Raw genomic sequence first — 21,720 nt, forward strand, 5'->3', positions numbered from 1 at the left:
GAGGATTACTCAACAATTCCTGACTCCTGAAACAAAAGGGAAAACCTGTTGTAGATGAAGAAGATAGTCTAAACTGCCTCGTAAATAAAAAATGCACTGTCTCAGACTGGAAATAGTTGAAATAAGTAAGCCTCACCAAGAACTTGCAGCATTTAGTTTTGAATGGCTGCTAAAGAACTGAGAAGGAAAAAGGAGCAAGAAACCAAGTTTAGCTGTAATAATAATAATAATAAACAATAATATCAACAGTAACAGCTTTTACATATGGATTTTTTTCCAAAAGGAAGAGCATTCTATTTTTTAAAAAGGGGGAGAAGGAGGTTATATTCTTCAAAAATGTCAATATCATGAAAGACAAACAAAGGCTGAGGAACTGTTCTAGATTAAAGGAGACTAAAGAAACATGACAACTAAACACAGCATGTGATCCTAGACTGAACCGTGTTCTGGAGAGGAAAAAATGCCAGAAAGGACATTATTGGGTCAATTGACAAAACTGGACTACAACCAGCAGATTAGATAAAGTGTTGTATCAATGTTTAACTTACTGAAGGTTATATCAAAGAATATCCTTATTCTTGGGAAATCCACATTGAAATATCTGGGAATAAAAGGCCATAATGTAGGTAACTTACTCTTTTATAAAATTAATTAATTAATTTTAAATTGAGATATAATTTACTAGGGTTTTCAATTTTATGATATACTTTTAAAATACGTGACTGGGAGATACCAGATCTTAACTCTAGGATGCTGCATGGCATCTTTATTAGGACATGTAACTTCACGCTGGTACCCAGGTGAATGGAAGCCCTCTGAAGCCAAAGTGCACTCGAGAAGTGCAGGGATGTGATACTTATTCAGGGACTGCAGGCTGGCGGGACCCATATTTCAGAGTGGAAAACACTTTATCAGGTCTAAAGTTACCAATGCATAAAGTTAACCACGCTTGTAGCCATTCTTGAGGCTTGCTAACTGATATGCGTTACCAGGTCTAATACACTGCAATCTATTCCAGATGATCAAGAGCATAAAAGGGGTATTGCGCATATTGTAGAGCAAAAGGGAGTTTTTATACTTACTGAAATCAAGGCTTCCCTAATTCAGCGCAACCCTGGAGAACCACATATTTCCCTATAACTTAATTCACACAAGTGGGTTTTCTAGAGCCAGACCATCTGACTCAAATCCCAGCTCCACCACTCACCACCTGAATGACTTTTCCCAACTTAAACTCACCTCTCTTTGCTTCAGTTTCTTCATCTGTAAATGGAGATAATAAAAATACCTACCTCACAGTGTTGGGGTGAGGATTAAATAAGTCAACACTTTGAAAACACAGGAGCGCCTGGCCTGTGGCAAATAGTCCATGAATGTTACCTTTTAATGTTAATTCAATGCTGCAATGCAGGAGATAGAAGAAAAAGGGATGCAGTGTCATGAATCCAGCATCAAGGATTTCGATATTCACCTATAACACAGAAGGGCTTTCGGGCAAATCTCAATCTTCCTTGCCATCCTCTATACCGACAACAGCAACCTGCAGACCAGATTCGAATGATGAACTCCAAACCAAAGACGACAATCATCACAAACTCCTAAAATACCAAATAAGACACGTTAGAGAGAGGCGTTTTGGAGCAAACCACAGCAAGAAGCTCTGTGGACGTTTAGGTACTTGTCTAAAACACGTAGTTGTTAATGTCCAAAGTTAACATCTCCTCCAAATCAAACTAAACGTGGAGAACATCTGAGTCTCACATTGTCTGCATTTCCTGTCATGGAAGGTTGTTCCTTCTCGAGTCTCTAACACTTTGCAAATTTAGGAGTCAGTTTTAATACTAAATGTGCAGGCTGAATTACGGGTCTGCCTTGTCTGGAATATATAGTGTAACTGACTTTTAGCTACATGGTAACATGTGAAATATCTGAAATGAAAGAGCGGACCCTGAAAATACAGCTTTACAGTTTTACAGAAAACAAAGCTTCATTTTGCTTCAAGGAGTGACATAATCCCTAACCCCTAACAGTTGTTCTCAGAGAAAAAGCAGTAATATTTAGAAGTATACTGAGTTCTTTTGTTATGGTGTCAAAATCTCCTCGTAAAACAGCAAGTTTCAAAAGCATTACCGTGTGTGGCACATATACCCTTTGCGAGAAATGAGACTCTGGATCAGAAGCTCTTTAATTATTATGCTGCCCTTTGGTGAGAGCTGCCTAGAAAATAACACCTGCTCCAGTAAAGTGATTTTGAGACTATTTAGAAAGAGTTGTGAGTGGACCTTGGGAAAAAGCCAACTAAAGTGGCTTATTAAGCAGTGGGTCATGGAACAAGAAACCAAACGGGATTTGTAAGCAGAAAGCATCTCAGAGCAAGCTCGGCTTAGTCACCTTGTCGTCCCTTTACAGGGACAGGCACTGAGTTTATTGAAATTTGTTTTCCTTCAAAAACTAATTCCCTTTCTTGTTTTTAAGCAAGGGTTGACTAAGTATTTCTAATGGAGAACAATACTGTATTTATTAAATGATTTTTTTATGATTGCTTAATTATGAAAGTGATACAAGGTCTTTTTTATTAAAACATTCAAACATCACAGGAATATAGAGCATAGAAAATAAAGGTCCTAATCCACTCCCCATTGTCCCATCCCACCTCCCAAGACAAAAACTGTTATCAAAATTAGAAAAATGGCATTTTGTTGCAAGTTTCAGGCAAATGTTTGTTTCTTTAGTTAGAGCATGTGACGGTGTGTTGCACTTTTGAAATGCCTAGTAGAGACATATCATTCTATCTTTCTGTTATTTTGCCCTAAGTAATCCACAAACATTTCTCATGATGGGAAATAAATCTCTAATATCATCACTGCTTACTGACAGTGACTTAAAACTACCTGCGGGATAAATCACCAAGATGACTTTATGCACAGATAACCAAACTATGGTTGACACACACTCATTAAAGACATGAGAGTTTGTTTTGTTTTGGTTTGGTTTTGAGTATGTATCTAGGTGGCTGAGCCTGTTCATCCATTAAGGCACCTCAGCTCTAGATCTGTTTCTAACCTAGCACATCTCTCCACATACAGAAGGCACGCTGAGGCCCGAGAGGCCCACAGAGCTGGGCCTGGGGTCAATCCAGGTCTAATGGCAGGTCCACTTTCTATCCCTGCCCCTAACTCCTCCTTGTACTAGGAAGTTTGGCACTCCACTGGTGAGAGGTCATATTACAAGGGATACCCAAGAAAATCCCAAATGTGGCCTGAGCTCCCAGGCACGACCATAGAACGATTTTTCTTTTCCGTGGAAACAGATGACACCAATGGATGTATGGCCGTTACTCTAAAGGAAGGTAGGTTTTCACTACACAATTTCAGAATTACACTGAGGCAGGATAAATTACATCTACAAAATCTTTACTCAGGGCCCCTTGTTCAGGAATATTGCTTGCTGCCTTTTTTTTTTTTTTTCCAAAGAGGTTAGGAAAAAAAAATTCTTTCATTTCAAAATAAAGCAAGAGGAAGTTGTAATTGGGTTTCACCACAGCGTCACAAATCTCCTCCCTTACTAGATCATTGCTTAGAATTCCCTGTGAGGGCTGGGTTTTAGACTGTGGAAAATAACCTCAAAAAGCTCCCTCCCTGAGTGAGGAGCAGTGAGAAACAAGAGCTCAGTGGTGGGCTGTGCAGCTGCAGGCTGTGGGGACGTCCTCGCTCAAGGACTTGGGCTCAGGTGACGGAGACACAAGTGTGAGAGCCACTTTGACCAGAGTCTGTCTCTTGGTTCCTCAAATTTCCATCTTACTTCCATGTAAAGGAACACAACCCTACTGAGCCAGAGAAAGAGAAAAGAACCGCAGTCTGGCAACCTTAGAGCTGGGGGGGCAGTGGAACTGCGGGAGCCCACTTTCTCTCTTTCTTTTCCCAGCTTTGTTGAGATATAATTGACAAATAAAAATTGTATATATTTAAGGTATACAATGTGATGTTTTGATATAGTTATAACTGTGAAATGATTACCACAATCAAGCTAATTAATCCATCACCTCACATAGTTAACATTTTTTTGGTGATGAGAACACTTAAGGTCTACTATCTTAGCAAATTTCTAGTATATGCTACATGATTATTAACTACAGTTACCACGCCGTACATTAGATCTGCAGAAGTTATTAATCCTGCATAACTGGGAGTTTGTGCCCTTTCACCAACGTCTCCCCATTTCCACCCCCACCCCTCAGCCCCTGGTAACCACCAACCTACTCTCTGCTTTTATGAGTTGGACTATTTTAGATTCCACGTATGTGAGATCATGCGGTGTTTGTCTTTAAATGTCTAACTTATTTCACTTAGCATAACGCCCTCCAAGTTTATCCATGTTAATGCAAATAACAGGATTTCCTTCTTTTTTTAAGACTGAATAATATTCCTTTTCTTCATCCGTTTGTCCATCGATGGTTGTTTCCATATCTTGGCTATTTTGAATAATGCTGCAATGAACATGGGAGCACAGGTATCTCTTTGAGCTCCTGACTTTACTTCCTTTGGATGTATGCCCAGAAGTGGGATTGCTGGATCATATGGTAGTTCTATTTTTAATTTTTTGAGGAACCTCCATACTGTTTCCCATAGTCACCGCACCAATTTACATTCCCACCAACGGTGCACCAACATATATCTATTTTCTCCATATCCTCACCAGCATTTGTTATCTCTTGTCTTTTTGATAATAGCCATTCTAATAGGTATGAGATGATATCTCATTATGGTTTTGATCTGCATTTACCTGATTATTAATGATGTTGAGCACTTTTTCATATACCTGTTGGCCACTTGTATATCTTCTTTTGAGAAATGTCTGTGCAGGTCCTTTGCCCACTTTTTAATTGGGTTATTTGTTTTTTTGCCATTGACTTACAGAAGTTTCTTATATATCTGGATATTAACTTGTTCCATAGGTTGTCTCTTCATTCTGTTGGTGGTTTCCTTTACTATGCAGAAACCTTTTAGTTTGATGCAATCTCACCTGTCCAATGTTTGCTTTTGTTGTCTGTGCTTTGGGGGTCATATCCAAAAAATATCGTCCAGACCAACATCAAGAAGTTCTTTCCCTATGCTTTCTTCTAGTAGTTTTACAGTTTCAGGTCTTATGTTTAAGTCTTTAATCCATTTTGGGTTGATTTTTTGTAAATCGTATGAAATGAGTCCAATTTCATTCTTATGCATGTGGATACCCAGTTTTCCCATTCATGATAAAAACTCTCAGGAAGTTAGGAATAGAGGTTTATCATCTCAATTTAATAAATAGCATTTACAAAAAACCTAGAGCTAACGTCATACTTGGTGAGCTAGTGGCTAAGATTTGGCATTCTCACTGCTGTGCCCAGGTCCATTTCCAGGTCAGGGAACCACATCAACCCATCTGTCAGTTGTCATACTGTGGCTGCTGTGTGTTACTGTGATGCTGAAAGCTATGCCACTGGTACTTCAAACACCAGCAGGGTCCCCCATGGTGGACAGGTGTCAGTGGAGCTTCCAGACTAAGACAGACCAGGAAGAAATTCCCAGCCCCCACTTCTAAAAAATTGGCCATGAAACCCTGTGAATAGCAGCAGAGTGTTATGTTATTTAGCACTGGAGGGTGAGAGGATGAAGCAAAAAGACCAGGCAGCGTTCCGCTCTGCTGTGCACAGGGTTGCTAGGAGTCGGAATCGACTTGATGGCACTAAAAAATGTCATACTTATGGGCCGGCCCTGTGGCTTGGCGGTTAAGTGCGTGCGCTCCGATGCTGGCAGCCCGGGTTCGGATCCCGGGCGCGCACCGGCGCACCGCTTCTCCGGCCATGCTGAGGCCGCGTCCCACATACAGCAACTGGAAGGATGTGCAGCTATGACATACAACTATCTACTGGGGCTTTGGGGGAAAAAAAAAAAAAAAAAAAAAAGTCATACTTAATGGTGAAAGACTGCATGTTTTCCCCTAAAATCAAGAACAAGGCAAGATGTTATTTTCATCACTTATTCAACATAGTTGAATAATAGAGTCGCTGCACTAGGGCAAGTAACAGAAATAAAAGGCATACGAATTGGAAAGGCAGACAAAACAGTCTCTATTTGCAGATGACATGATTGTCTACAGAGAAAATTGCAAGGAATCTACAAAAAAAACTCGTATAACTAATAAGTGAGTTCAGTAAGGTTGCAAGATAGAAGATCAACATGCACAAATCAATCACATTTCTGTACACCAATGATGGGGATGTGGAAACCAAAATTAAAAGCACAATATTACACATAACCACTTTAAAGAAAACGGAATGTTTAGCTATGCACTTAACAAAACACGTACAGGATGTGCATGCTGAAAATTACATAACGTTGATGGAAGAAATCAGAGAAGACTTAAATAAAGCCATGGTCATGGACAGGAAGACCCAACATAATAAAGATGTCAGCTCTTCTCAAACTGACCTATAGGTTCAATGAAAGTCCTATCAAAATCTCAGCAAGCTGTTTTTGTAAACATAAACAAACTTATTCTAAAATTTATATGGAAAACGGGCCAGCCCCGTGGCTTAGCGGTTAAGTGCCCATGCTCTGCTACTGGCAGCCCGGGTTCAGATCCCAGGCGTGCACTGAGGCACTGCTTGTCCGGCCATGCTGAGTCAGCATCCCACATACAGCAACTAGAAGGATGTGCAACTATGACATACAACTATCTACTGGGGCTTAGGGTAGAAAAAGGGAAAAAAAAGGATGAGGATTGGCAATAGATGTTAGCTCAGGGCCAGTCTTTCTCAGCAAAAAGAAGAGGATTGGCAGGGATGTTAGCTCAGGGCCAGTCTTTCTCAGCAAAAAGAGGAGGATTGGCATGGATGTTAGCTCAGGGCTGATCTTCCTCGTGAAAAAAAAAAATTTATATGGCATTGCACAGGCCATAGAATAGCTAAAACAATCCCAGAAAAGAAGAATAAAGTGGGAGGAATCGCTTTCTCTGGTATTCAGGCCTACTATATAGCTCCAGTAATCAAGACTGTGTGGTATTGGCAGAGGGACAGACACATAGAGAACAGTGGAACAGAACAGAGAAATTAAAAATATACCCAGACAAATATGCTCAATTCATTTTTTGATAAAAGTACAAGAGCAATTCAATGGAGAAAGAAATAGCCTTGTTTTTTTTAGGTAAAATTGGCGTATCACATTGTCTAAGTTTCAGGTGCAAACAAAATAATAACTTGACATCTATGTACACTACGAAGTGATCAGCACGGCAACCCCAGTCTCCATCCATCACCACACAGCTGATCCCTCACACATTTTGCCCACCACTCAATCCCCTCCACTCTGGTAACCATAACCTGTTCTCCTTATCTATGACCTTTTGTTTTGTTTTGTTTGTTTGTTTGTTTTGTTTTTTCTAGGTTCCACATATGAGTAAAAACATATGCTATTAGTCTTTCTGCATCTGACTTATTTTATTTAGCATAATGCCCTCAAGGTCCATGCATATTGTCACAAATGGCAAGATTTCATTCTTTTTTTTATGGCTGACTAGTATTCCATTGTGTATATACCACATATTCTTTATTCATTCATCCATTGATGGGCACTTAAGTTGTTTCCATATCTTGGCTATCATAAATATTGCTGCAAAGAGCATAGGGGTGCTTATATCTTTTCGAATTAGTGTTTTTATAGTCTTTCAACAAATATCCAGTAGTGGAATAGCTGGATCATATGGTATTTCTATTCTTAATTCTTTGAGGAATCTCCATAGTGTTTTCCATCATGGCTGCACCAATTTACGTTCCCACCAACAGTGTACAGTGTTCCTTTTTCTCCACATCCTCACCAACATTTGCTATTTCTTGTCTTTTTAATAATAGCCATTCTTATTGTGGTGATATCTCCTTGTGGTTTTGATTTGCCTTTCCGTAATAATTAGTGATGTTAAACATCTTTTCATACACCAATTGGCCATCTCTATGATTTCTTTGGAAAAATGTCTATTCAAATCCTCTGCTCATTTTTTAACTGGATTGTTTGTTTTTCTGTTGTCAAGTTGTATGAATTCTTTATATATTTTAGATAGTAACCCCTTATCAGATAGATGATTTGCAAATATTTTTCCCAGTTGGTAGGTTGCCTTTTCATTTTGTTGATGGTTTCCTGTGCTGTGCAGAAGCTTTTTAGTTTGATGTAATCCCATTTGTTTATTTTTGCTTTTGTTTCCCTCACCTTTGGAGTCAGATCCACAAAAATATCATGAAGATCAATGTCAAAGAGTGTACTGCCTATGTTTCCTTCTAGGAATTTTATGGTTTCAGATCTTACATTCAAGCCTTTAATCCATTTTGAATTAATTTTTGTGTATGATGTAAGATAGTGGTCTAGTTTCATTCTTTTGCATGTGGCTGGCCAATTTTCCCAACACCATTTAATTGAAGAGATTTACTTTCTCCATTGTATGTTCTTGGCTCCTTTGTCATAAATTAATTGTCCATATATGTGTGAGTTTAATTCTAGGCTTTCAATTCTTTCCATTGATCTGTGTGTCTGCTTTGATGCCAATACCATACAGTTTTGATTATTGTAGCTTTGTAGCATAGTTTGAAATCAGGGACTGTGATGTCTCCACCTTTGTTCTTTCTCAAGATTGCTTTGGCTATTTGGGGTCTTTTGTAGTTACATACAAATTTTAGAATTATTTGTTCTATCTCTGTGAAAAATGCCATTGGTATTTTGATAGGGATTGCATTGAATCTGTAGATTGCTTTGGGTAGTACAGACATTTTAACACCATTAATTCTTCCAGTCCACGAGCACAGAATATATTTGTATTTATTTGTGTCTTCTTCAGTTTCTTTCATCAATGTCTTATAGTATTCACTGTGTAGGTCTTTCACCTCCTTGGTTAAATTTATTCCTAGTATTTTATTCTTTTTGATGCAATTGTAAATAGGATTATTTTCTTAATTTCTGTTTTTTTTCCTCCCCAAAGCCTCCAATACATAGTTGTATATTCTAGTTGTAGGTCCTTCTAGTTCTTCTACGTGGGTCTCCACCTCAGCATGGCTTGATGAATGGTGAGTAGGTCCACGCCCAGGATCCGAACTGGCGAACCCTGGGCTGCCAAAGCAGAATGCACAAACTTAACGACTGCACCACTGGGCAGGCCCTCTTAGTTTCTGTTTTTGATAGCTTGTTATTAGTGTATAGAAATGCCACAGATTTCTGTAAATTGATTTTGTATCCTGCTACTTTACTGAATTCTTTTATTAGTTCTAATAGTTTTTTGGTGGAGTCTTTTGGGTTTTCTATACATAGTATCATGTCATCTGCAAATAGTGGCAGATCTACTTCTTCCTTTCTAATTTTGATGCCTTTTATGTCTTTTTCTTGCCTAATTGCTGTGGCTAGGACTTCCAATACTATGTTGAATCTATGTGGCAAGAGTGGGCATCCTTATATTTTTTTTGATCTTAGAAGAAAAACTTTCAGCTTTTCACCATTGAATATGATGTTAGTTGTGTGTTTGTCATATATGGCCTTTTTTATGTTTAGGTACTTTCCTTCTATATCCACTTTGTTGAGAATTTTTGTCATAAATCAATGTTGAATTTTGTCAAATGCTTTTTCTCCATCTATTGAGATGATCATGTGATTTTTATCCTTCATTTTGTTAATGTGGTGCATCATGTTGATTGATTTGCACATGTTGAACCATCCTTGCATTCTTGGAATAAATCTCACTTGATCATGGTGTATTGTTGAATTTGGTTTGCTAATATTTTTTTGAGGATTTTTGCATCCTATGTTCATCAATGATACTGGCCTGTAATTTTCTTTTTTTTGTGCTGTCCTTGTCTGATTTTGGTATCAGGGTAACACTGGCCTCATAAAAATGAGAATGAAAGCATATTCTCCTCTTCAATTTTTTGGAAGAGTTTGAGAAGGATAGGTATTAAATCTTCTTTGAATATTTGGTAGAATTCACCAGTGGAAGCTGGTCCTGGACTTTGGTTTGTTGGGAGGTTTTTGATTACTGATTCAATCTCCTTACTTACTAGTAATTAGTCTATTTAGATTTCTATTTCTTCATGATGCAGTCTTGGAAGATTGTATGTTTCTAGGAATTTGTCTGTTTCTTCTAGGCTGTCCAATTTGTTGGCAGATAATTGTTTTGGGTGGTCTCTTATGATTCTCTGTATTTCTGTGATATCAGCTGTAACTTCTATTTCATTTCCGATTTTGTTTATTAGAGCCCTCTATCCCTTTTTCTTGGTTGGTCTAGCTAAACATTTGTCTATTTTGTTTATCTTTTCAAAGAACCAGCTCTTTAGTTTCATTTATCTTTTCTATTGTTTTTTTTTTCTCTATTTCATTTATTTTTGCTCTGATCTTTACTATTTCCTTCCTTCTACTGACTTCGAGCTTCAGCGGTTCTTTTTCTAGTTTCTTTAGATGAAAAGCTAGATTGTTTATTTGGGATTTTTCTTGCCTCTTGAGGAAGGCCTGTATTGTTATGAACTTCCCTCTCAGAACTGCTTTTGCTGCATCCCAAAGATTTTGGTATGTTGTATTTCTCTTTTCCTCTCTATGTATTTTCTGATTTCTTGGATGACTCACTGGTTGTTCAGTAAACAACAAATTGGTTGTTAGCTTGTTGTTTAATGGACACATTTTTGTGTTTTTTTCCAGTTTTCTTCTTGTAGTTGATTTCTAGTTTGATAACATTGTGGTCAAAGAAGATGCTTGATGTGATTTCAATCTTAAATTTATTGAGATTTGTTTCTATCCTGGAGAAAGTTCCATGTACACTTGAGAAAAAAAATGTGTATTCTGTTGCTTTTGGATGGAATGTTCTGTACATATCTGTTAAGTCCATCTGGTCTAATGTACTGTTTAAGGCCAATGCTTCCTTGTTAATTTTCTATCTGGATAATCTACCCATTGATGTAAGTGGGATGTTAAAGTCCCTACTATTATTGTATTGCTGTCAATTTCTTTAGATCTGTTAATATTTGCTTCATATATCTTGATACTCCTACGTTGGGTGCATATATATTTATAAATGTTATGTCTTCGTGCTGGATTTATCCCTTTATCATTATGTAATGCCTTTCTGTCTTTTATTACAGTCCTTGTTTTAAAGTCTATTTTGTCCACTCTGAGTATATCTACATCAACTTTCTTTTTGTTTCCATTTGCTCCATCAACTTTCTTTTTGTTTTCCATGTTCCATTCCAAGGTGGAATATCTTTCCCCATCCATTCACTTTCAGTCTGTTTGTGTCCTTATATCTGAAGTGAGTCTCTTGCAGGCAGTGTATGGATGGGTCTTGTTTTTTTATCCATTCAGCTACTCTGTGTTTTTTGATTGGCAAATTTAGTCCATTTACATTTAAAGTAATTATTGATAGGTATATACTTATTGTCATTTTGTTAATTGTTTTCTGGCTGCTTTGGTAGTTCCTCTCTGTTCCTTTCTTCTCTTTCTCTCTTCCCTTGTGATTTGATGACTTTCTTTAGTGTTCTGTTTAGATTCCTTTCTCATTTTCTTTCAAATATTTACTGTAAGTTTTTGATTTTTGGTTACCATGAGGTTCACATATAACTTCCTATGTATATCTGTTTTAAGTTGATAGCAACTGCAATTTGAACACATTACAAAACTTTACATTTTTTCTACTCCCTCCAACATTTTTTATTTTTGATGTCACATTTTACATCTTTTTTATGCATGCCTTAACTAATTATTATGATTTTAGTTAATTTTACTGTTTTTGTCTTTTAACCTTCAAATTTGCTTTATAAATGATTGATCCAATACTTTTGCTATATATTTACCTAAAAAAGTGAGATTTTTACTTTTGTATGTTTTCTTGTTATTAATTAGTGCCAGTTCTTTTCAGCTTAGAGAAGTAACTTTAACATTTCTTGTAAGGCCATTTTAGTGGTGATGAACTCCTTTAGCTTTTGCTTATCTGGAAAACAGTTAATCTCTCCTTCAATCTGAATGATAACCTTGCTGGGTAGAGAATTCTTGGAATTCACTAGAAGTTTTTTCTTTCAGCACTTTGAATATATTGTGCCACTCTCTTCTGGCTTGCAAAGCTTCTGCTGAAAAATCTGCTGATAGACTTATGGGGTTTTCTGGTATGTAATAAATTGTTTTTTTCTTGCTGCTTTTAATATTCTCTCTTTATCTTTAACTTTTACCATTTTAATTATAATACGTCTTGGTGTGGGTCTCTTTAGATTCATTTTATTTGGAACTCTCTGGGCTTCTTGGACTGTATGTCTGTTTTCTTGCCCAGATTAGGGAAATTTTCAGCCATTGTTTCTCCAAATAAGTTTTCTGGCCCTTCCTCTCTCTCTTCTCCCTCTGGAACCCCTATAATGTGAATGTTATTCTGCTTGACTTTGTTTCATAGGTCCCTGAACTTATCTTCATTCTTTAAAATTCCTTTTCCTTTTCGCTGCTCTGTCTGGATATGTTATATTGCTTTGTTTTCCATCTCACTGATCAGATTTCAGCTTCATCCAGTCTGCTGTTGAATCCGTCTGGAGTATTTTTTTCAGTTCAGTTATTACATTCTTCAGCTCTGTAACTTCTATTTGGAACTGTCTTATATTTTCTATCTCTTTGTTGACTCCTTCACTGCACTCATCCATTCTTCTCTCAAGTTTGGTGAGCATCTTTATGACCACTACTTTGCATTCTCTATCAGGTAGATTGCTTATCTCCATTTCATTAATGTCCTTTTCTGATATTTTGACTTGTTCTTTTGTTTTGGACATATTCCTTTGTCTCCTCATTTTTCCTGACTTTCTGTGTTTTTTTTTTTTTTTTTTTTGTATTAGGCAAATCAACTACTTCTCCCAGTCTTTAAGGAGCAGCTTTGTGTAGGAGATGTCTCATGGGGCCCCAAAATGTGATCCTCTCTGGCCACTAAAGCTAGGTGCTCAAGGAGCATCCCCTGTGTGGGCTGTGCATGCCCACTTGCTGTGGTCACAGCTGATGTGCAGGGATGGGCAGGGCTCTCAGGGGGTACTCCCACTGGCTCTAGTATGTTAGAGGGAGGGCTCCAAAATGGTGCCCACATACACAAGCATTAGCAATGTAGAATGAGATTGCAAAAATGGTGCTCATCAGTGTCTCTGATCCCAGAGAGAGTCCCAATAGTTTCCTGCCTCTCTGGCAGACGCTTTAAAATTAGTAAGTGTCTCCTTCACATATGGCCTAGGCGCTTTTCAATCTGGAGATATTGTACTGGGTCTTGGGCCAGTGAGTGTGCACATAAGCTCCCTGAGAGTGGGTTCTCCACTCCCTACAGTCTATGATTTTTCTGGCCATAATCTCCACTGGTTTTCAAAGCCAGGTGTTCTGTGGGCTCAGCGCTCCTGTGCAGGGTCTAAGGGTTGGGGGCTCCTGCTGTGGAGCACCAACCCCTCACTCCTAAGGGAAAAATCTATATTTTTTGGACTCCTGTTTGTGGATTTCTGCATCTGGGGTGGATTTGTGCTTTTTTTTTTTTTTTTTTTGCAAGACCGTATTTCTGCCTCTCCTACCCATCCCATGGCTGCCCTTTTATCCTTTGTTGTAGAAGCTGTTTGTTCAGTTTTCAGAGGAAGTTATTCCATATGTAATTGTGGATTTGTTGTGTTCATGAGAGGAGGTGAGTTCAGCATCTTCCTATGGTGCCATCTTGACTGGCACCAAGAAATAGCCTTTTCAACAAGTGATGCTAGCAATTGGACATCCACAGGCAAAACAATGAACCTCAATCTATACCTCACACCTTTTACAAAAATTGATTAAAAGTGTATTATGTACCTAAATGTTAAAACTATAAAACTTTTAGTAAAAGACATAGGAGAGAATTTTGGAGATTTGAGCTAAGCAAAGAGTTCCTATACGTGACACCAAAAACACAAGTAATAAAAGGAAAAACTGACAAATTGTACTTTATCAAAAGTAGAAAGGAGGAAAAGACAAACTATGTACTTGGAGAAAACATTTGCAAACCACATATCTGACAAAGGACTAGTATCTAGAATATATAAAAATTCTCAAAACTCAATAGTAAAAAAAAAACAAACAGTTCAATTAGAAAATGAGCAAAAGACATGAACAGATACCTCACTGAAGAGAATATATGGACGGCAAGAAAGCACATGAAAAGATGTTCAACGTCATTAGCCATATGGGAAACACAAACTAAAATCACAATGCGATACCACTAGACACCTATCAGAATGGCTAAAATAAAAAACAGTGACAACACAAAATGCTGGGGAGGATGCAGAGAAACTGGATTACACATACATTGCTGTTGGGAATGTAAAATGATACAGCCCCTCTGGAAAACAGTTTGGTGGTTTCTTATAAAACTAAACATGTAGTTGCTATGGTTCAGCAATTGTACTCTTGGGCATTCATGCCAGAGAAATGAAAACTTATGTTTATATGAAAACCTGTACATGAATGTTCATAGTGGATCTATTCTCAATGACCAAAGACTGAAAATAGCCCTCACCATGTGAATGGTTAAACAATTCACAGTGGTATATCCATACATGGAATACTACTCAACAATAAAAATCAATGAACTGTTGATACACACAACAATCTCTAGGGAATGATGCTGAGTTTAAAAAAGGTTACATACCATGTTATTCTATTTAAATGACATTTTTGAAATGAAAAAAATTTTAGAAATGCAGAACAGATTAGTGGTTGCTAGAAGAGGGAGAGGGGCTGGTGGGTGTGAGGGAGGAGGTGGGTATGGTCATTAAGGGCAGCTGGAGAGATTCTTGTGGTGATGGAACTGTTTGGTGTCTTGACTGTTGTGATAGATACATGAAACTCCACATGTGATAAAACTGTATAGAACTAAATATTCATATACAAGTGTGTGCAAACAAAACAAAGGGACTATGAATAAAATCTGTGGATTGTATCAATATTATTTGACATTATACTATAGTATTGCAAAATATTACCATTTGGGGAAACTGGGTAAAGCATACATAGGACACCTCTGTATAATTCCTACAACTGCATGTGAATCTACAATTATATAAAAAAAAATTTCAATTAAAAAAAAGTCATTGCCTGTCATCTAGATGATGGGGTAAAACCGTAAGAAGAAAAGTGCTTCTCTTCAAGTCCAGATGCTAGATCTGATCTCACTATGTTTTGGTTTAATGGTGCTCTCTAAATCACTCTTTGGATAGGGTATACTTATTTTCAAATGAATTAAAAGTACGAACATCTGTTATGCTCAGTTGCAGCGATTTATACTAGGGATGGATATTCTGACCCTTGCTGGGCCAGCCATGAGGCAGGTTCTGTTGCCTTTGCTGCTATACCTTGGGACAAATCAGTTCCTTTTCTCTCACTTGTTTTGAATTGAAATAAAATGCCGGCTATTTATTCAAATGGTTGCTAAAGAGATTAGTGAATAGTAATCAGAGTACTTGACCTACTTGGAGAAAAGCCGTAATATAAAGCCAGTGTTACTAACCATGGCTCTGTCTTTTCTTATGGAAGCCCCTAGAAGCTTGGCTTTCATAGCCCTCTGTAGAACCAAAGGCAATGCTTATTGTTTTCATCACCCATCTTGAAGCTTTGGTGCTTTCTCATTTGTCCTCATAGAATTTAGCTAAAACATAGGGCACCTTTCCTATTCTTAAAGACTAAGGAAATGCGTATAGAAATTAAGAAACCCAAGGCAGTGGTGGAGCTAGTGCTAGATTCTATCTAGACTATCTGTTAAGAATACTAATGTAGCATTGACCCTCCTTTCTAGATACTAAAGAAGAATCTTCATCTGTCACACCAGAGAACTGTGGTGTGAGTTCACTGATATACATGACTTTGCTGTGTAATTCGAGATTTAAACTCTGTTCTTGAAGTTATTTTGGTTTTGAGTTACTCAAAGTGGTTCTGGGTAAGATTGATGAATTTTTATTTTTTTGTACAATTTCACAATGCTTGACAGCTCATTTTCTAGTTGTTTTCTCATTAATTAACAGCACTGTTCATTAAAACACAGTGACTTTTGTCTAATCTACAAGCTATCTAATGTGACCATTAGTTTTTTCTGGTTTTATGTCATCAAGTAGCATTTTTGTGAAGATGAAATGCTGACATTATAAACCTCATGACATTTGTACCAATTCTTGAAGAGCTGTGGCTAATTAGACATAGAAAATTGGAACTATTGCCTTTATTCAGAATATGAACATAATTGATTTCCAGCTATTTTTGCTCCTTTTGTGCGTACTTAAAGTAACATAGGGCTAGCAGGCCAGCATGCCTCCCCACGTAATCCCTGCAGGGAAAGGATTTGTGATGTAAACTGGGTCATAAATTGCAAAGAAGGGCGTCAGTCAGAAGGGTTGCAGTTATAATTCTTTGTAATTTGGAAAATTCTATAGAATAATACACGTTAAGGAAATGAAATGAAGATCTAGAGATGGCTCCACAGTTAAATCAGAAGGTGGAAATAAATAGACAAAAGTAAATCATCTTTTGGATTTATGAATCTTTTGAAGAGAGGAAAAATACTCCAGACACATGCTTCCTAACCATTACTTAGAGGATGTCACATGACACCATCCGTGTAGCTAGCTTTCACATTTCTCCTTACTTTTTGGGAAGGTATATTAACTTTTAGTGCACTGGAAGAGAATTTGAGGGAATGAATGGTTTTACCACAGGGACTCATTTGACTTGGAGTTGGAGACACATCAGTACCCTCAGAACCATGCCTGCTTGGGGGTGGTGGTACCAGTATGGCAGAACTTCAGTAAGTGATTGGCAGACACTGAGCGGGGTATGCAGAGAAAGGGGAGTAGCAATGGGAGTGGGTGAGGATGGGGAGCTCACAAGGTGTGCGGGGCATCAATCCTTCCTGCCTGGGAAACAGCAGGTGAGATGGCTTTGAAAGCTAGTGTAGTGGGCTGGCCTCCCTGGCTGGAAGGCTTAGGAACATTGAGGAGTTCGCTTCAGGAGCACCAGGTTAACCATGCCTCCGAGGTCCTCCCCTTTTTGATTGGTTGATTCCTGAAATTTCTCTAGAAATAACTTATCCCTTCAAGTTTTTCACATTTGTTAAAATGTAGGTATCCCTCTGAAAAGTAATTCATTTAACCACACTTACATGACGACATTCATTTATCCCAGAGGCTCTTCAGAGGGGCACGGGAAGCAAGTAGTTTGAAAATGTCCCATCCCAAATGACTTATTCACACTTTGTTACCAAAGAAGAATCAGGAGCATGTTTTTATTAGGCATTGGGGCCACGGGTTGGGAGCATCTGGGCCAAGGGCAGGAAGTGAGTGTCCCCTTGTTGGGAGAGGAGCAGTGTTACAACAGAGGAGTGTCCTGGTCTCCCCCACTGCTCAGCCTGGCCATGGTCCTGTGCACCCTGTGCGTCCATCCACTTGCCAGGTGAGGTGCTCTGATGAGGACAACTGCCCTCTTGCAGGGATTTAGACACTGAGGGGCGGGCTGGCCGCCGTCAAGTTCTGTAATGCTCACCTGGTATAAGGGAACCCTGTCTGTGTTCATGTTTTGTGTTCTTAAAGTCACATCTACCTCAGGGCAAAGCCTGGCTGAGGCCTTCCCCTCCAGCTGCCATGGGTAGAGCCACAGTGGGGCTTCCCTTGTGTTCTCTTCTCCCTTTCATGGGGGACAGAAAGCAGCCTCACTGAGCTCTTTTTGGTTGTTCACCATCCCCCCCTCCAAACCAAATTACACCTTAACTAGTTTGAAGTTTATATACGGGTGTGTCTGCGTGCAACCAACTCTGCGTGTAGCAGGGATCAGAACTAAACCTCAGAATCATGACATCCAAGCTAGAAATATTGAGAATAGTCTGCTGCACCTTGAACTGAACCCAGATAGTCACTCTGCTATGATTGTGCCAAATAATCACAAAGGAAACCAGTTCAACTTAGAAATGAAGTTGAAAGGCCTGAATCAGATCAAAATGAGAACACCAAGATTCTCCAAAATGAATGAAAGCAAACGAAGTTTTGATTTGATTCAAATTGCTAATTTGTCAATTTCTCATTATCCTATAGGGTTTTCCTTCTCTTAAGAACTATATGAGCTTGCCCGCAAACAATATGTGTAGCAATTTAAAATTGACATTGCTACTAGAAATAAAATTAGGCCATTCTATTAGTTTTATAATAAGAAACTTTGCAAGGGCGATGGGTTTTTCTTATTTATCAAAATTTAAAATACTTATTAAAATTTAAATAAAATTCTTTAAAACAAACAAACAGTGTATTTCAATCAAGAGATATCCTTGGCCTTAAGAGATCGATGCATGTCAGCCAAGTTAACTATAAAGCAAATCGTGTCTTCTCCTGTGGGTGGGATTTCTCTTGTGGGCTGAGGTGGACACCTGCGACAGGACGAGAGTTAGCATAGTGTTCTGGACTCGTGTTTGTGTTCCTCCAAAATCCATATGTTGAAGCCCTAACCCCCAATGTGATGGTATTTGGAGGCAAGCCTTTGGGGGGTGACTGGGTTTAGATCAGGTCATGAAGGTAGAGGTCCATGATGGGATTAGTGTCCTTATAAGAAGAGGAAGAGACCCCAGCTCTGTCTCTCTCTTTCTGCCAAGTGGGGACACAGTGGGAAGGCAGTTGTCTGCAAGCCAGGAAGAGGGCTGTCACTGAGAAACCTGATCAGCTGGAACCTAGGTCTTGAACTTCTAGCCTCCAGGACTGTGAGAAATCAACATCTGTTGTTTAAGCCCCCAGTCTGGGTGTTTTGTTGTAACATTCTGAGTAAGACAGACAGCTTCCACCTAGAGACTGGGAGTCAGGACTGGGCACGCTCCTGGAGAACTTTCAGAACTTCCTATTTTTCTTACTTGCAAGCTGTGTCTCTCCCCTTACAGCTGCCCTTGCTTGGACCAAAGAAATTGCTCTTATACTGAGAGATCCCTTGACTTCCAGAAAATCTGCACCTTCCCTCTTCCTTTCGGGTTTTTGCATCATTTAGTATAACTAACTGCTCTGCAACACTTACTTCATTTACAGGTGTTCTGCTTTTCATGAATTCACTTGACAAATGTATATTGGATTCTATAATCACACAAGACATAAAGATGAGCGATGCACCCACCACCCTGGAGTAGTCTGTGATCTATGGGGATAATAAGACACACACACTAGCAAACCCACAACATGATGTGCGATAGGTACTGTCTGAGTGGCGGTGCCTTGGGAAGCGGCCCACCTGTTGTTGTAACTCCTCTACCTGGGCAGGCCCTCACTGAATGTTTGCTGAAGTTTCCTTCAGTTCAAAACTTCAGGTTCAGCAAAAACCAATTAGCATATTGCTTTATCAATCCATTGAGATAAAAATTCTGAAAAAGGACTAGCTCAAAGTAGAAAAATTGGAGTAAGTTAATTGGCCTATAATTTTTTTCTAACCTGCCTATTCAGCATTATTGACACTAATTGTAGCTGGATAGTGAGTGGCCTCTCACCAGGAGATGTCTTGGTGTCAGTGTGGACTTATTTGGAGTAAACTAAGCTGCAGAGCAGTAACAGTAATTACCCAATTTCACTCCTATGATTTATAGCACTAAACCACTTTGTTTTCATTTGGGGTCATCTGACAATATCTCTTCTCTGTTTACTACTTTGCTAGAATGATAGGATTTTTCACCACTGGTTAAGAAAGGTTCTTAAGACACTCTGGGGAAAGGAAAAGAAAATGAAGGGCAGTTTATTCCTTTTATCTGTGTATGTTTTAAGTAGAATCTCCAGTGTGTTGGGTTTTAGAGGAAACTTCTGGGTGGAGCCACAGTGGCTCCTGAAGCCGGAGCAGAGCAGCCAGTGTTTGATTCACTCAGTAAGGAGGAGGCAGAAGCTGTGTTGACGGAGGGGCAGAATGCTAAGAACCTCAACTGTTGAGCTATCTAGCGGGGAAGAGGCTCCCTTGTAGGTAGAATGTGAAAACACTGGGCAGAACCAGGAAGAAATAGAAACCTTTGGGACCACGGCTTTCCGAGGAGGAAATGCTCTGGGCATGGTGATGGTGGAGTCCAGCAGAAATCAGACTCTCTCTTGCTTTGTTTCCATGCCCATAAGCCACAGACTGCATTGCAGACCTGCATGTGCCACAGGGAGAAATCCCCATGCCTTGCTGAGTCAGGAGAAAGCCCCACCTTTCTTCCAGACTTCCTGGCAGAACAGGAGCCATTTTGATTTGAAACAGTCTTGGCTTCCTTCTCTCTTACTCATGATGATTGTTTTCCTTTATAAGCGTCAAAGTGCAATTTTTACCTAAGATTGTACATTTTCTCCATTACTATGGTATGTGTTACTGGTGTTAGTGTACTCTGTGGCAACAGGAGTAATATCCACTAGTGAGCTTTGAGAGACAGGAAAATACACAGCTCTCTGTGCACAGTGCATGTGCACTGGCATACACACTTGCATATGAGCTTGCACAAAAGCTTTCAGAACTGATGTTGGGACTTGGTCATCTAGGCTCATGCAGAAGAAAAGAAGACAGAAAAATCTAAGAACAAAAATCTACAGGAGACAATGTTAACAGAATATACCACCACAAAGAGAAAGTACATATCAGCTCTCAGCGCAATCTTTGATGATCATCAAATGCTAACTATCCCCAAAGTATGTAAATTAGTGGCATTGTAACAATATCCCGTTAACAACAGTTTCTAAATTGAAGGAAAATTTGAAGTTTTTTGCCCTTTTGAACATTCAGATCACAAAGAAAAGTCAAACGCAAGATCATTTATTTTAATAGTTTCAATTTGATTAACCATGTGAATCTTCACACTGTATCTTTTATGAAATCTGTCATGATTCTGGGATATTTATTTATGTCTCTAATTGCTTCTAGTTATCCATCAAAATCATTGAAGACCAGTCATGCTATAAATCATGTATACTCTTAAACTGAGTAGATGAGGGGCCTGTTTATAGGTAACATTGAACTAATTTAATGAGCTCCTCTGCCTGTTGTTCATTTGAACCATTAAACAATAGATTAAGAATGAAAATGTCTTCTATACCTGCTGACTCCAGAACAACCGAGATGAGGATAAAAACAAAAAATCTACTTGGGAAATTTCCAAGTGTTTTAGCATACCAATTTTATGATCCCTGAGCATAAGACACAGCGAGTGAGTATTTGGTGACTATTTATCCATTAGGTTTAATGGAGAATCAGCCTGACTGCTGAACCCAGGGAGCACTTGATAGTCCTTGTCCCCAGCACAATCCATCTCTCTGCTGTGTTATTCACCAAGCATGTTCTGGTTCCAGTTTGTTTTTCTGAAGCCTCCCTGTTGGAGAGAAAAGAACTTTTCTGGCTACATCTAGCCTTTATCTCAGACAGAGATGGCTCCTATGGTACGTAAGCCATCACTCCTATTTGCCCATAATGTTTGGAATGTTATTTCCACCAAATGCCTCTGCTCACATCCTCAACATTTCTTAACACACCACTGCCTGCTTGTCACCCATTATGCACATCTGCCCAAAACCTCTGATCGGTGATGGACTGATTTGGAAAATCACTTAGTGTAGGAGGAAACTGATCTATCATAATGACTTGAAACCCTATTGTGCCCTCCTGCTCTTTTATTTGATGGTAGACTTATTCCTACCTGGCAACACGACACTTGATTTGGAGACCATGGGAGTGTAGT

The 21,720-nt window shown here is 38.8% G+C and overlaps 1 protein-coding gene across 1 annotated transcript in view; it reads right to left on the reverse strand.

Annotated features, from left to right (window-relative positions):
• The window catches only part of KCNQ5 (potassium voltage-gated channel subfamily Q member 5), a 469,664-nt gene that overhangs the window by 116,675 nt on the left and 331,269 nt on the right, over positions 1-21,720 (reverse strand). The window contains exon 3 of the mRNA XM_058554049.1: positions 1,472-1,598. Within this exon, the coding sequence (XP_058410032.1) occupies positions 1,472-1,598 (127 nt within the window). The remainder of the gene's footprint in view (positions 1-1,471; positions 1,599-21,720) is intronic.

The sequence above is a fragment of the Diceros bicornis genome, chromosome 14, assembly GCF_020826845.1.
Source record: "Diceros bicornis minor isolate mBicDic1 chromosome 14, mDicBic1.mat.cur, whole genome shotgun sequence".
Lineage (NCBI taxonomy): Eukaryota > Metazoa > Chordata > Mammalia > Perissodactyla > Rhinocerotidae > Diceros > Diceros bicornis.